The 17,586-nt window shown below is 44.2% G+C and overlaps 1 protein-coding gene across 1 annotated transcript in view; it reads right to left on the reverse strand.

Moving 5' to 3' along the window:
- Positions 1–17,586, reverse strand: part of LOC114645684 (ETS-related transcription factor Elf-5-like) — a 73,038-nt gene that overhangs the window by 17,709 nt on the left and 37,743 nt on the right. Inside the window, exons 3-6 of the mRNA XM_028793508.2 lie at positions 8,042–8,272; positions 7,787–7,837; positions 4,329–4,406; positions 85–274 (exon numbers count right to left, since the gene is read on the reverse strand). Coding sequence (XP_028649341.1) covers positions 85–274; positions 4,329–4,406; positions 7,787–7,837; positions 8,042–8,272 — 550 coding nt within the window. The remainder of the gene's footprint in view (positions 1–84; positions 275–4,328; positions 4,407–7,786; positions 7,838–8,041; positions 8,273–17,586) is intronic.

Consider the following 17,586-nt stretch of genomic DNA (forward strand, 5'->3'; position numbering starts at 1 on the left):
CAATAACGTACTTTAGGAGCGGCCTATATTGCAGTCGTAACTTTTTCACGGTTATAAACCTGGATAACCCCGAGTGCAACTCACCTTAAGGCTCGACTGAGCTTCTCATAGTTCATTCTGCCATTTCTCTTTGCCTGGCCCCAGCGTTGTGCCAGTTTCTCTGACTTCAGCACTCGGAAAATGCCTGACTCTTTGTCCTCCCATTCCAAGATGTCCTGGTTAGGATTCAGCAGAAGGTTGCGTACAAATTCCCAAAGCTGGAGGTTTGAAGTACCTGAAGTGAAAATAATTGTGAAGTGGAGTGAATAGACACGATGTAAGATGCTTCATAAAATGGTAGACGTCGGTTATTATAGTTCATACAGCAAAGGGCATCCTGATACACAACATTTTAAATTGGTGTTCTCTAGTAACAATCTGCACAAATCATCAGGACCTTTTATTATGTCACACATGTGCACATAGGAGACAGCTAAAGGGCTCGAATAGTGACAATTCCATGTCTGACCAGGAGGTGGCGAGGTGCACTGACTTTTTCTCTCAGTCTTCTGCAGACCATTCATGGGAAATTCCATAGGGTTCCAGCACCCATGATGACGTGTGTGTCCTCCAAGTTCTCAGGTGTTTCCTTTATTCTGCTAATAATCTATAACAGTGTTTCTCAGCCGTTATGGTGTTGAGACCCATTTTCCTCCTAAATGCTATTCGTAATCCACAACGGTTGAGTCCCCCATTGATGAGACAAGTGCTAATGTCAGTGAGGGTGGATTAGGGGTCCCCCCCCCTTGGTGAAAGTTATGCCCCTTTGGGTGAAATGAGCATGAATGCTAGAGCAGTTGGCACACTTGGTGACTCGAGCACCCATGTGAAAGCTACGTCCCCTTGGCGAAACAAGCAGGCATGTAAAAGCAGTTGGTTCACATGTGTGAGACGATCGAAGATAAATGAGGTCATAAATAGCATGCAGTGCCATCGGTCCCACCTGTGACCCATCGCAAACCACCACCCAGTGGCGGCAGCACATGACCCAATGGTGTCAGAGCCCCAGTGGTTGAGAAACACTGATCTATGACAGATAATAATAATTGTCACACACATGCACATAGGAGGCAGCTAAAGGGCTTGAATAGTGACAATTCCCTGTTTGACCAGGGGGTGGCGAGGTGCACTGACTTTTTCTCTCAGTCTTCTGCAGACCAATTCACGGGAGATTCCACAGGGTTCCTGCAGCAATTCTGACATGTAAAATTTTAACAGGCGACAAGAAAGGTAATGTAGTCCATCTTCACTAATGACATTAGACACCAAAGGAGATCTTGATATGCCATTCGTATTAAAATGTTTACAGTTTCCCGTTAGAATAGCTTTTGCTGTGACAATTAACAAATCACAGGGACAAACATTCGAAAAAGTCGGTTTATTTATTAGAGAGAAAGAAACGATTTTCAGTCACGGGCAGTTATACATTGCGTTGTCACGATGTAAGTCCAAACACGGAATCAAAATTCAGTGTGATATTGACGAAAGTTAATTCCAAATATTATTTTTACTGAAGTTTTACAGTAAAAGTGTAAGTTTAAAAAGTATCGGTGTGTTAATTTCAAAGCCAAACAGAATGAAAACGTATAACGCAACATGAAACCTAATTAAAATAAGCACATAATGTGCTTTCTCTCTGTGTTCAGTAGCTCTACTCCTTATTCATTCTGGTTGCACCTTCTGGTTGCAGATGGTACTTTGAGGTTTTTTTTTACATACAACATCTTCAGTTGCTAGCAAAATGAGACCTGCTGGGTGGCTGGTGATCCGTCAGCTCGTCTCGTTAGCAAGGTGAACATGTGGCTCTTACTGTAATTAAGGCCTTTTTCTGCTCGTGTTTCCTTTTAGGGGGCAATATAGCTCCCTAGTTGGAATAAGTTCTTTAGTAATTGCGGCGTTTTAAGTAAACGAAAACTATATAGATATGATATTAAAAGGTGATATCCCTCCCATAGTGATACGGCGGTAAAAATCACACAAGAGAAAATAGCTTAGCTTTCTTTACTGACGATTTACGCGGCATTACAGATGGGAAGCCTATAGTAAGACAATACTTTTATCAAGGTGGGATCTTGATCTATACAGTCTGCCATCTTTCGTCGCTGTGCTGGAAGGCTTTTCAGGACGGATGGCGATATCACCCATCTGTCTGTCGGCTTCGAAGTGTTTGGCTGCTGTCCAAGTCTTTTATGATGTCTTCTCCACGTGTAGGCCCTAACTTAGGTTCCAAACAAGGGAAGGAGAGGATTCCATTTCATCTCTAACATACAGAAATAGTACAATGCCTATTTTCGTAGTTGTACCTTCTCTCTTCAAATGCTTGCCTAGCAGTCCTAAATGCTGAGAGCCCCTGTGTGCTAACTTTGGCCTGGCCTGTACATGTGAGTGGATTTTTATACAGAGCACAGTGACATTAAACTTATATTCTGATTACAGCTCGTGCCCTTGCTATTCCTTTGCAATGTTTTAGACTAATGGCAAACTTGTCCAACTCCAATACAGTAGAGTCTATCACTCTTCCAGTCTGGGTCCTCGCGTGGCCACACCGTATAGGGCATGGAGGTCTCCGCGATGGTCAGCAGTAGATATGGCCAGGATGAGAGCAGTGAGCTTGATGAGAGGAGAGAAGATTTGGAGTGTGTACAGGTTTTTTTTTAATGGAAGGAATAGAGCCTTTCCATTGGTTACTTGGATGCACATAAGCCCATCCTTATCTACATTACTAAACCACAGTTTTAATTTATGCACAGAGGCACCGACACGCATGCGCAGTGTGCCGTGGTGCCCCAGAGTCAAACGCAGCGGCTTCCCAGAAGTCAGTAGGTGGTGCCCAAACACCGCCCAAACACCACAACCCACAGTCAAATGCAGCGGCCTCCCAGAGTCAGTAGTATGTATGTGCCAGCAGTCTGTGTGGCATGTTTGGGATACAAACAATAAACGGAGGCACCGACCACGCGCTTCACAAACACCACAAGCGAAGAAGTCACGGCTTCAAAACGAAACACCTCAAGTAATGGAAATACAAAAACGAGCCGATATGGATAAACAAAATGAACGAAGGCGCCTACAACGCGCCTCTGAAACAGCGGATGCAAAGGAGTCACGGCTCCAACAACACAGAGCTGAAAGTCACCTACAACGCGTTTCTGAAACACTACATGCAAGAGAGGCACAGATCCAACACGAATAATCCACTGTGCCACCACTCAGTGTGTATAGGTTGGAGTATGCTTCCTAACAGTAAACGACTTCTACCTAACGACACAGCCACAGAACAACAAAGACGAGACACAACACCATCTGTAAACTAGACTAAATGAACGAAGGCGCCCACACAAAGAAACCGCTTTAGTTCAAATAGGGTTATTCAATTAAATGGAAACTTTACCATGCCTACGACCTGTGAACTAAACCTGAGGTAACGCGTGCACGCCAGGTTGTACAGCCGCCCGGACAATGAACGAGCACGTCCACAACGCGCTTTTGACACAGCACAGGCAAAGGAGGCACGTATCCAAATGGAGGGAGCTCAGCGATTAGTAATACAAACACGAGCCCACATGGCTACGACCTGTAAACGAGCCCGTATGGATACATGTTATTGAATTAAATGGAAACTTTACCGTGCCAACGACCTGTGAACTAAACCTGAGGTAAAGCGTGCACGCCAGGTTGTACAGCCACCCGGACGCGACCGCCCACACCACCGCATATACCCTCCACGATATTTCATCACGCAGAAACTGATTGCCATTCTTGGATTTCCAATTTGCTGGCGAATCGCGGGCTTACTTGTTGGCTGACTATTGGAGAAAAGTTTTGCCATCGAGGTTGCCAGTCGTTGAGATATGGCTCTTTGTTTGAGCCGAACGCTTAACTGGTATCGTCAGAAGACAGCTCTGGGATCTCACTTAGCTGCTGATCACTTTATCAGGTAAGGTCAAACAAATAGAAACCGATATTAGGAGAGTCTGCCAGTGACTTGTGACTTTGTCCAGGCATAGCAAAATGGAGGATGTCAGTCTGTCCTACAGCGACGACTTTTATGGTTTGTTTGTTTCATCACTTATTTTTTCATTTTTGCAGGTGTGTCGTATATACGCACAGTACGCAGTACAGGATTCACACATTGTTATAACACACACCTTTACTGCACTATACACACAGTGCATGTTCCAGATGTAACCATGTACCATAACTAATATTCAGGCTTTTTAGCTTGTGAAATACAAATAAAAACTCTTGTCCACGGGGCGTCTTGACTCTTTTATGTTTCTCATACTTACTGTTCTTTCTTTGTTCCAAAGGCACCTTAGGGCAGGGTCTCGGCATGACGGGTTCCACAGATCTCTCAGGTCCACAATCTGTAAGTAAAAATATACATACATTAATTTATGCTCATATTTAAAAGTTCCAAATCTATCTTGTAAGTGCCATATGGGTTGGACGGGCATCCAAACAGGACAGTGGATGGTTCTTTACCCAGACTTGGGCTTGGGCCCTAGCTGACAGACAAGCATCCCAACCAGAGGAGAAAAAGTTTATTATACAATGCAATTTATTTTTCTATAGCCCAAAATCACACATGAAGTGCCACAGTGGGCTATAGCAGGCCCTGCCTTTTCACAGCCCCCCAGCCTTGACTCTCTAATAAGACAAGCAAAAACTCCCAAAAAAACATTTATAGGGAAAAAAATGGAAGAAACCTTAGGAAAGGCAATTCAAAGAGAGACCCCTTTCCAGGTAGGTTGGGAGTGCAGTGGGTGTCAAAAAGGAGGGGGGTCAATAAAAACCTTTGGAAAAAAATTAAATAAAAAGGCTTTGGAAAACATCTTGCATCACCCCAGTCCCAAAGGTATCACGTCCTAGTGAACTGAACGACTTCCGGCCTGTCGCTCTGACGTCACATTTGATGAAGACCATGGAGCAGCTGCTGCTTCACCACCTGAGGCCACAGGTCCGCCACTCCCTTGACCCTCTGCAGTTCGCATACCAGGAGAAGGTGGGAGCGGAGGATGCCATCATCTATATGCTACACCGATCCCTCTCCCACTTGGACAGAGGCAGTGGTGCTGTAAGAATTATGTTTCTGGACTTCTCTAGCACCTTCAACACCATCCAACCTCTGCTCCTTAGGGACAAGCTGACAGAGATGGGAGTAGATTCATACCTAGTGGCATGGATCGTGGACTATCTTACAGACAAACCTCAGTATGTGCATCTCGGGAACTGCAGGTCTGACTTTGTGGTCAGCAGCACAGGAGCGCTGCAGGGGACTGTACTTTCTCCGGTCCTGTTCAGCCTATATACATCGGACTTCCAATACAACTCGGAGTCCTGCCACATGCAAAAGTTTGCTGATGACACTGCTATCGTGGGCTGCATCAGGAGTGGGCAGGAGGAGGAGTATAGGGACCTCATCAAGGACTTTGTTAAATGGTGCGACTCAAACCACCTACAACTGAACACCAGCAAAACCATGGAGCTGGTGGTGGATTTTAGGAGACCCAGACCCCTCATGGACCCCGTGATCATCAGAGGTGACTGTGTGCAGAGGGTGCAGACTTATAAATACCTGGAAGTGCAGCTGGACGATAAATTAGACTGGACTGCCAATACTGATTCTCTGTGCAAGAAAGGACAGAGCCGACTATACTTCCTTAGAAGGCTGTTGTCCTTCAACATCTGCAATAAGATGCTGCAGATGTTCTATCAGACGGTTGTGGCGAGCGCCCTCTTCTACGTAGTGGTGTGCTGGGGAGGCAACATAAAGAAGAGGAACGCCTGGACAAACTGGTGAGGAAGGCAAGCTCTATTGTTGGCATGGAGCTGGACAGTTGAACATCCATGGCAGAGCGACGGGCGCTGAGCAGACTCCTGTCAATCATTGAGAATCCACCGCATCCACTGAACAGGATCATCTCCAGACAGAGGAGCAGCTTCAGCGACAGACTGCTGTCACTGTCCTGCTCCACTGACAGACTGAGGAGATCGTTCCTCCGCCACACTATGCGACTCTTCAATTCGACCCGGGGGGGGGGTAAACATTAACATTATACAAAGTTATTGTGTGTTTTTACCTGCATTTTTATCACTCTTTAATTTAATATTGTTTTTTGTATCAGTATGCTGCTGCTGGAGTATGTGAATTTCTCCTTGGGATTAATAAAGATCTATCTATCTATCTATCTATCTATCTATCTATCTATCTATCTATCTATCTATCTATCTATCTATCTATCTATCTATCTATCTATCTAAAACCTAATGGGTGTGCGTTTGTTCAAGGAAGCATGAAGTGATGGCTAAGTTCAGAAGGCACATGAGCCCACCAGAGTGTTGTGTAAGATGGGACTCATCAGTGGAAACCTGAAATGCAGACGTGGGAAATGATGGATCTTGTAAGGAAGAAGACATACAGTTGTCCTGGGGAAGGCTCCTTGGGAAGTTCTGATTTTGTGTGACCCTTCCTTTGGCAAAATGATTGTGAGGCCAGTGGCATTTCTACATTAAGGGTCTCACCAGGTGTTGTGCAAAAATAAGTATTAAACCCTGTGCTGGCTGGGATTGGCTCCAGCAGACCCCCCCGTGACCCTGTAGTTAGGATACAGCGGGTTGGACAATGGATGGATTAAAATGATTATAACAACTTTTAGCTTTTTCGTCTTAAGAATTTTATTTCCCACATGCTCAGTGCAATTACACAGAAAAATCATACTTTTTGTAGTGTGTGAAGCTGTCTTCATGCTGAGAGCTGCCCGCCTGTTCCCAGCTCATAGCGCTGGCTCCATTGGCCCTGCAGTGTCCTCTGTGTGCCTCCTGAACTGTCCACTTTAGTGATGAACCTTGAAGGCCATCCAGACTATGGGGAGAAGGCAATGCAATTCTGCATTTAGATTACGTGGGTTCAGGACATGGGTGAACAGGTGTGTGTGTGTGTGTGTGTGTGTGTGGCTGGCATCATATCCGGGGCTGGATCCTAACGTGTAACTGAGTTAATATTACCACCTGCACTTCAGAAGAGGTCATCCACCTGACACTAAGCATGTTCAGGCCTGGCCAGTACTTGGATGGGAGACCATCTAGGAGAAGCTTGGGTTGCTTCTGAAGGAGGTGTTGGTGAGGCCAACAGTGGGCGCTTACCCAGTGGTCTGAATGTGGAGGCCAATGGAGTGACGGGGGACACTGTGCTGTAAAAAATGGTGCCGTCCTTTGATTGATACATAAAACTGAAGTCCTGACTCTCTGTGGTCATTAAAGACCCCTGGGCATCCTTCGTAAAGGGTAGGGTGTATCATGATGTTCAGGCTAAATTGCCCACCATGGCCCAGTCATTCTGCACCCCTAATAATCCCCAGTCTCTGATTGGCTATCCCTCTCACCACTTCACCACCTAACAAGCAATGTGTGGTGAGCACACTGGTGCAGAAATGGCTGCCATCACATCGTCCAGATGGGTGCGGCACCTTACTGGGGGTTAAAGTGGCTCCCCACTAACTATGAAAAGTGCTTTAAGTATTAAGAAAAGTGCTATATGAATGAAACAAATTATTATTATTATTATTAATTGTAAACGTCAGGCTCACAAAGTACAGGAACAGATCATAATTCTTCAGCCTTTTTTGTTTGACTATCAATGGTAGTCTCATTGTTTGACAGATGCATTGTCCTTCTTTATTGGAAAAAGTAAATTAAACATAAGGGAGCAAGCCCACAATTTGAACTGAAAAAGGTTCTTACTTACAGTCATCCATATGGATGAAGTTGTCCTGTAAGTCTTGGATGGTTGAAAAATCTGCCGAAAACATAAATAATATGAATTACTGTCTTGTGCTTCTGAAAATTCTCTACTAGTAGTTGCTCATGAAACAAAAGTCGCCGTAAAAGCAATTGAAATGTCCACAAAAACAGTTTACGTTTGAGGCGTCCCCATTTGTTATTTGTTAAAAAGCACAGACAAGACAGAAAGAAGCAAACGCGAAACCAAAGAAAGGCGAACCATTCAGTCGGTAGGCCTGCAAAATACGAAACAGCTGCTCGCCGTGGATGCCATTTTCCTTAAAGTTGTCTTCGCTCATACTGCACAGCTCATGGCCTTCCATGTTAAACCTCTGGAAGGGGATGGAGTGGGCATCCAGCTTGTACTGGTCGCAGCAGAACTGAAGCCATTGCCAAACCTGATCCTTGGTCCAGAGATGAGGAGGTGTGATATCCCAGGAAGCTTCGGGATCTGTAAAGAGAAAGGACACGGTCAACGAGGTGGCTGCTTTGAAGGGCTGGCATCTCCATCTGGAGTGGGTTCCTGTCTTGTGACCCCTGAACTGGATTAAATGGGCTTGAAAGTTATTACTCTGGACTGGTGCCACATCTGGGATTAGTTTGTGCCTTTGTTGTTATGATAGCCCCTTACAACCTTCTGGTCTGATCTGGACTAAGTGGGCTTGACAGTGGATGGACTGATGATTACAGCCTGCACATTAGTGGGGGTTGTAGTGGCTCCCCACTCACTATGAAAAGTGCTATATAAAGGAAGCAAATTATTATTATTAGGAGGTGTCAGAGTTAAAGATGCTGAGATTTGCATTGGGTGTGACGAGGATGGACAGGATTAGAAATGAGGACATTAGAGGGTCAGCTCAGGTGGGACGGTTGGGAGACAAAGTCAGAGAGGCGAGATCGCGTTGGTTTGGACATGTGCAGAGGAGAGATGAGGAGTATAATGAGAGAAGGGTGCTAAGGATTGAGCTGCCAGGGAAGAGGAGAAGAGGACATTTATGGATGTGGTGACAGAAGACATGCAGGTGATGGGTGTGACAGAGCAAGATGATGAGGACAGGAAAAGATGGAAGAAGATGATCCGCTGTGGTGACCCCTAACAGGAGCAGCAGAAAGTAGAAGAAGAGTCAGGCTCACAAAGTGTGGGAATAGATCACAATTCTTGAGTTGCTTCTGTTTGGGGTCCTGCTGTTCTGGCCCGAGTGAGTTCTTATCTTCCTTCTGAGGTGCCCCAAACCCCCCCCCGAAACCTTTAACTGGATTAACCATGTTTGGTGATGGATGGCTTAGTGGATCATTAGGGACTGGTATGCTATAGAAGAGAGTTAGGTCAGTAATAATTTGTTTGTCCCAAGGGTGAAATGTGACCTTTAACATTATAACAAGCAACCCCCCCCCCCCCCCCCAAATATACAAAAATATTACTAAAAAGAAAGAAAACATTTGATTTGGTTAAAGATAAAGGAACAGTCCCAGTGAGGCGTCATAGGTCATAGTTGTGGATTGCCGTAGCCATGAAGGAAACTCGGCAGGGTTTCTTGACACCTTAAATTGAACATTAGAACACTTTTGACGAGAACAGGCCATTCAGTCCGATAAAGCTCACCAGTCCTATCCACTTATTTCGTCCAAAAAGATCATCAAATTGAGTTTTGAAAGTCCCTAAAGTCCTCCTGCCTACCACTCTACTTGGTCACTTATTCCAAGTGTCCACTTTTCCCCAACACGAACGCTGACAGTTGACACATTGTGAACAGTACTTGGGGGGATAACATCTTGCTTGTCCTTGGAATTGATTGTAATTATTTTGCCTTTTTTGTCTCACAGCTACTATTGCACCATGGTGAACCTTCATGTGACCAGATTCATAATTTATATTGTGGTGGTATAGTCACACAGTGCCATATCATGCATACAATCGAGACGAGAACAGGACATTCAGCCCAACAAAGCTCGCTGGTCCTCTCCACTTAGTTGTTCTTAATAAACATCAAGTTGAGTTTTGAAGGTCCCTAAAGTCCTCTTGTCTACCACACTACTTGGTCACTTATTCCATGGGGTCTATTCTTGGTCTCAGTGTCTCTGAACTGGGGTCTTCACACAGCACTAGTGTTTTTTTGATCGCAGCATAGAGAAGAGGCCACGGCTGGGATGGCTGATGTCTCCAAACATTTTCTTTTGCTTTGATTGAATATTTATTTTTACATTGCACAGGATTGTCTCATTAAGTTGTAGATGTACCCTTTTTCTCTTTCCATATTTCAGAATTAGAACAGTCTGGATGAGAACAGGCCATTCAGCCCAACAAAGCTCGCCAGTCCTCTCCACTTAATTCTTCTTAATAAACATCGTCGAGTTTTGAAGGTCCCTAAAGTCCTTCTGTCCACCACACTACTTGGTCACTTATTCCATGGGTCTATGAAGAAAAACTTCCTAATGTTTGTGTGAAATTTACCCTTAACAAGTTTCCAACTGTGTCCCCATGTTCTTGATGAACTCATTTTAAAGTCACTGTCTCAAGCCACTGGACTAATTCCCTTCATAATGTTAAACACTTCAGTCAGGTCTCCTCTTAATCTTCTTTTGCTTAAACTGTAAAGGCTCAGCTCTTTTAATCTTTCTTCATAATTCATCTCCTGTAGCCATGGACTCAGCCTAGTCGCTCTTCTCTGGACCTTTTCTAGTGCTGCTATGTCCTTTTTGTAGTCTGGTGATCCAAACAACACCCAGTGGTCCAGATGAGGCCTCACCAGTGCATTTAAAGCTTTTTTGGATGGTAGTTTGTCAGAGACAGAATGTGCAGCATTGTTCATAATGGCCATCACGAATGGTCTTCATTCTCTCCTCTGCTACCACCTCCAGCAGGTCCAGTGCGTCTGTTGCTGCCACACGAGGCTCCAACACCCCTGGCCATGAGGTAGGGTTGTGTGGCTGGCATACAAGTACTGAAAAAGTACAGAAGAATCCCAATTTAAAAACGGTACGTTAATTTTGGTACCTGAAGTAAATGGTACTTTGTAAGCACCTCATGCTCAGTCGTGGTCATCCCTCAACCTCTCCTCCATTCTTGGATCGATGAAATATTAATGTTAAATCTAGCTCAATTCACCACGGACCCTCTACTCCTGCTGTTTGAATGGAGATAATAACATAAACGTGCTTGAAACTGCACCTGGGGAACCCCCCTGTATTCATTTGCTAAGTAACAGCTGTGCAATTGTGCAGCAGAACAGAGTGGCTGCTGTGAGGCACAGGGTGGAGAGCTATCCATTATTTGCTTCATTAACCTCACTAAGGTTCAAAAGCTGATATCAATACCAAAGTCAGAATTTTAGAACCGATCCAACACTACCACAAAGTTGATCCAAAGTAGATATGATAGTGAGATGGGTCCAACTGCAGACCTCCGCAGCTCCGCAATTTTCAGTAGCTCTATTTGACAGCCAATTGGATTGCAGGTTTCTGTCACCTGGTTTGTTTGACTTGAGTCCGATAACTCCTCCCACAACCCTAATCTTAACCACAGTGTAACCAGGCGTTACGACTGACTGGCATAATATAAAGAGACAGCCTCCTCAATGGAGTGGAACCCTGGAGCTTCGCAGCTTGACACGATTTGATGATAGTGGAATGACTGTGTGAGGAAGACCTGACCTACATGTAAGGCCCCAACCTTCAAAAGGACCCCATTTAATTTCATGTCATGGCCTGTTTTAAAGGTCCTGGAACAGGACAGCAGCATGTGAAGGCCCACCTGGAGTCCTGTCTTTCTGACACCATCCATCCATCCATTGTCCTCCGCTTATTTAGGTCTGGTGGCAGGGGCAGCAGCCTAAGCAGGGAAGCCCAGACCTCCCTCTCCCCGGCCACTTCCTCCAGCTCCTCTGGGGGGACCCCCGAGGTGTTTCCAGGCCAGCTGGGAGATATAATCCCTCCAGCGTGTCCTGGGTCAGCCCCATGGTCTTCTCCCAGTGGGACATGCCCGGAACACCCCCCCCCAGGGAGGCATCCAGGGGGCATCCTAACTAGATGCCCGAACCACCTCAACTGACTCCTCTCAATGCGGAGGAGCAGCGACTCGACTCCGTGTCTCTCCCGGATAACTGAACTCCTCACCCTATCTCTAAGGGAAAGTCCTACCACCCTGTGGAGAAAACTCATTTCGGCCGTTTGTATCCGTGATCTTGCTCTTTCGGTCACTACCCAAAGCTCGTGGCCATAGGTGAGGGTAGGAACGTAGATCGACTGGTAAATCAACAGGCACGCCTTTTGACTCAGCTCTCTCTTCACCACGACGGACCGTTGCAGAGTCCGCAATACTGTGGACGCCGCACCGATCCGTCTGTTGACCTCCCGCTCCATTCTTCCCTCACTCGTGAACAAGACCCCGAGATACTTGAACTCCTCCACTTGAGGCAGTAATGTGTTCCCAACCCGGAGAGAGCATTCCACCCTTTTCCGGCTGAGAACCATGGCCTCGGATTTAGAGGTGCTGACTCTCATCCCCGCTGCTTCACACTCGACTGCAAACAGCTCCAGTGAGAGCTGAAGGTCACTGTCCGATGAAGCCAACAGAACCACGTCATCCGCAAATAGCAGAGACGAGATTCTGAGGTCACCGAACAAGACCCCCTCCGCTCCTCGGCTGCGCCTAGAAATTCTGTCCATATAACTTATGACACACTTTCTTTCTGTCTTTCTGACACACCAGTGTTATATAATAATAATAATAATGCATTTTATTTATAGGGCACTTTACATTAGCAGTAAATCTCAAAGTGTTACATAAAATTTTAAACAAAGGCAAAGCAAGTTAAAAACAGAGATAAAACAACAATAATTATAGCACTCTTCTTAATAAGCTTTCCTAAGTAGAAAAGTCTTTAGCTGTTTTTTAAAACAGCCCACAATCTGCTGTGTTCTCAGGCTCTCTGGTAGGCCATTCCAGAGCTGTGGAGCAGCGACTACAAAGGCTCGGTCTCCCATTGTATGAAGTTTGGCGGTAGGTATTTGTAAAACGGAGGTTTCTTGTAGTGAATTGTAGTATAAGGAGTTCCTTAAGATATTGTGGAGCATTTCCATGGATACCCTGATGAGTAAACATATTGTATTCAATATGGAGGTGGATAAGGAGCCAATGAAGTGACCGAAGGATTGGTGAAATGTGTTCATATTTCCGCACCCTCATCAGGATCCTTGCAGCACTATTTAGAATTTGTTGAAGCTTTTGAAGGCTCTTGTTGGAGATCCCGATGAGGAGTGCATTACAATAGTCCAGCCTGGAGGAGACAAAGGCATGAACCAGCTTTTCAGCATCACAGAGGGAGAGGTAGGGCCAGAGTTTGGCTATGTTTCGGAGATGAAGGAATGCAATTTTACAAAGGTGATGGACATGTGTATCAAATGACAGATGGGAGTCTAACTTGACACCCAGATTTGTAACCGAAGGGGAGAGGGTAATGGTACAGTCAGAAAAGGAAATACAATTTACAGAGGAACGAAGTTGATGAGGGGTGTCAATTAAAAGAACTTCAGTTTTAGTGCTGTTCAGCTTGAGGAAGTTCTTGGACATCCAGGCCTCAATCTCATCCAAGCAAGAGGAAAAATTGATGGAGGTGTATGAGAAGTCGAATCCAGTCTCACATAGAGCTCTGCGTATCATCGGCATAGCAATGGAATAAAACTCCATGCTTGAGGATGATGTGACCCAGGGGTAGCATATAGATATTAAACAGGGTCGGCTCAAGGACTGATCCTTGTGGGTCCCCACAGGTCACAATGTGGGTATGAGATTTAGCACCCCCCCCCCCCCCCCCACCCAAGACCACATACTCAGCCCTATCTGTAAGATAGGACTTGAACCACTCGAAAGCAATGCCAGAAAGTCCAATTGTATAGTGAAGATGATGAAGGAGAACATTATGATCTACCGTATCAAATGAAGCTGTGAGATCCAGAAGGATAAGGAGTGATGGAGAGCCCTGGTCAGCAGCCATCAGGAGGTAATTGGTGACTCTGACCAGGGCTGTCTCTGTACTGTGAGAAATTCGGAAACCAGACTGAAATTTTGAGGTGATCCTGAAGCTGGACCAAAACAACCTTACATAGTTATGAAGAAGAAAACCTTTATTTGCTGGAGGTGCTCCGTGCCCAGTTAGCCTCCATTGTAAAGTGCCAGTGAGGGCAGGATATTTTTTTTAAACTTCTAGAAAACGCTTAATTTTAGAACACAAGTTCACGTGGCAAATGCATGCTGTCACACACGTGCGGCTAGGAGGGAGGTGAGTGGACCAAGTGGAGGCCAGGGGGTGGCAGGGTGTGCACTAAACCTGCCTCTGTTATCTCTGCAGGCCAAATATGGGAAAACCTGCCTGATTCAACATCCCTTTCGGCTCCAGGGCCCAGACGGACGTCACTTCCGGTTCAGGCCAAATGACATCACTTCGGCTCTTCGGCTTGTAAAGCCGCCATCTTTTCTTCACCTCATCAGTTCAGCTTGGAACTCAATGAGAACACGTCTCATCCTATTTCTGTACCCTATTGCAGCCAGGGACAATATATGGGTGGCTGCCCCAAACCTTTTCCGTATGTTGAAGCTGATTCTTTCACAATACATACTATAGTTAGGCGGTTTGCTGGAGCCTATCCCAGCCAGCATAGGGCATAAGGCAGGAACAAACCACAGCCAGGGTGCCAGTCCATTGGAGGGCAAGCACACACACACACACACACACCCCAACCACACACTGCGGCCAATTTAGGAAACGCCAATCCACCTAACCTGCATGTCTTAGGACTGGGGGGGTGACACCCGAGCACCCAGGGAAAACCCACACAGACACATAGAGAACCACACAAGTGAAGAAACACATCAAGCTATTTAGTGGATCACAGAAATGCCCAAAGTTTTCTACGGGAGTCCGTGACCATTGGGTGTTTAGTCTTCCCCGGCAATAACTCAGTGTATTCTTGGTTTTCTGTTATCGCCCACCCCGTCTCCCCCTGATCAGCTCCTTTACCGATCCCATAAAGCTAATTGGGATATGATGTGGTCATCCTGTCTCCAACACAACTTTGCCTTGTTTTCAATTCAATTTCTTGTGTCTGGAAAGTGCTGTCAGAGCTCATATGCCTCTGCCGTTAGAGTTAGGAGGAAGTTGCGTGATGTGCTTATGTAACTTAAGAAATGCCCTCGTGCCATCGTCAACTGTACTTTGTGGGAGATGCATTTGCTTATCTCTTACGACCAAACACCACCCCACAGTGGTATTTTGAAGCTCTAGATTTTCAGTGTCACAGAGCTTTTTACATTTTCTAGGTAATTCTTGATTAATAAACACCAAAGCATTAACCAGATAAGGCACATTTTCAGTAGCCAAGTAACGCAACAATTATTTTTTTAACTTATAAAGGAATAAGTAAAATAAGCATCTTCATAAACCCCCTTCTTAAACTAAACTAAACTTCTTAACCCCCTTGGTGTTAACATCAAGCATAACTTGGACTCAGAATTCTATGTAATTACAGTTAAACCCAAGTCCGACTCGGGGTGACATGTGGCGATCTGCTTTAAAGTGTTAGGCCCGAATATTTGTGCTTGGATCAAACTACTGTATACCAATCCAGAAGCTTCAGTTTGTATTAATAACATTTGCTCAGACTACTTTAAACTAGAACGTGGTACCAGACAAGGATGTCCCTTGTCGCCACTGTTGTTTGCAATCGCTATTGAACCACTGGCGGTTCACTGCCGAAATTCTTATCAGATAAAGGGGATTGTCAGAGAAGGACTGGAACAGAAAATTTCTCTATATGCAGATGATATGGTCTTATATATATCAGACCCAGAAAACACTGTCCCCGCTGTTTTAACAGCACTAACAGAATTTCAGAAGATATCTGGTCTTAGAATTAATCTGAATAAAAGTATACTCTTTCCAGTGAATTCACAAGCATATAATATTAGATTAGACACCTTACCTTTTACCATAGCAGATCAGTTTAAATACCTAGGGGTAAATATCACAAGTAAACATAAAGCTTTTTATCAACAAAATTTTGCTGTCTGTATGGACAAAATTAAGCAAAACCTGGATAGATGGTCAACCCTTCATCTCACTCTAGCCGGAAGAATTAACATTGTTAAGATGAATATCCTTCCTAAACTTCTTTTTTTATTTCAAAACATTCCAATATATATCAATAAATCATTTTTTAAGCAATTAGATTCAACAATAACCTCATTCATTTGGAACTCAAAACACCCACGTATCCGAAGAGCGACCCTACAAAGACCTCGGGCAGAAGGTGGCATGGCTTTACCTAATTTTCAGTTTTATTACTGGGCAGCAAACATACAAGCCATAAAAACCTGGACACAAATAAATGAACATACACAGGCTTGGTCCGCAATAGAAGTAAAATCCTGTAGTACTTCTTTATATTCCCTGCTCTGCTCTCCAATAAATGAAAGTTATCACAAATATACTAATAACCCAATTGTGCTTTACTCACTCAGAATATGGAACCAAATTAGGAAGCATTTTAAGATGGAAAATCTTTTATCAGTGGCACCTCTGCAAGGGAACCACCTCTTTCAACCTTCGCAAGTATATCCAGTTTTTAATACCTGGAAAAGTTTTAGGATTAAAATGCTCAGAGATCTTTATATAGACAACATATTTACATCTTTTGAACAATTACGTTCAAAATTCAACCTCTCAGCTACACATTTCTTTTACTATCTTCAAATTAGAAATTTTGTTAAACAGAAATTGCCCGATTTCCCCCACCTTGCACCCTCCACAATGCTGGATAAAATACTGCTCAATTCCGAGGAAACAAACACTATTTCCGCAATATATAAAATCTTATTAGAGTCCCTACCTTTCAAAGATCCAACAGGACATTGGGAAGAAGATCTCTTAATCAATATATCAGAAAAGGAGTGGAAGGTAGCAAAGCAGAGAATTCACTCGAGTTCTATATGTGCAAAGCATAGAATTATTCAACTAAAAATTATATATCGAGCTCATCTGTCTCGCTTAAAACTGTCCAAAATGTTTCCAGGGCAGGATCCAACCTGCGAGCGCTGCAACCAAGCTCCTGCCTCACTGGGTCACATGTTCTGGGCCTGCACCAAACTAACATCATTTTGGACAAAAATTTTTAAGTGCCTCTCAGACAGCCTTGGGGTCACAATCCCTCCTAACCCATTAACAGCTGTGTTCGGTGTTCTTGCAGATGGACTTGAATTGGAGAAGGACAAGCAAACGGTGATTGCATTCACTACACTTTTGGCACGCAGACTTATTCTGTTAAATTGGAAGAATCCTAATTCTCCTCTTATAAGTCAGTGGGAAACCGATGTTTTATATTATTTGAAATTGGAAAAAATCAAATTCTCAGTTAGAGGATCTGTACAAAATTTTTTCAAAACCTGGCAGGATCTGATCAATATTAGTTTAGAATAAGAGAAATAACTATAACCGCATTTAATTCCCTTCTCCATCTCTTATTTACATATATATTTATTTCTCCCTTTCTTTTGCTTATTGTTGTCTTATTAAAAAGCCCTAAGCAATTCCCCTTTAGCTAAGCTCTCCTTCTCAGGGGTGGGGTTTGATTTGTCTTCAGTTTGTTTGGTTATAAATTGATCTATTTGTATGGAATAATTACAATAAAAATTAATAAAATATATATATAAAAAAAAAAGAATTCTATGTAATTACAGTTAAACCCAAGTCAGACTCGGGGTGACATGTGGCG

The sequence above is a fragment of the Erpetoichthys calabaricus genome, chromosome 2 (genome assembly GCF_900747795.2).
Source record: "Erpetoichthys calabaricus chromosome 2, fErpCal1.3, whole genome shotgun sequence".
Lineage (NCBI taxonomy): Eukaryota > Metazoa > Chordata > Cladistia > Polypteriformes > Polypteridae > Erpetoichthys > Erpetoichthys calabaricus.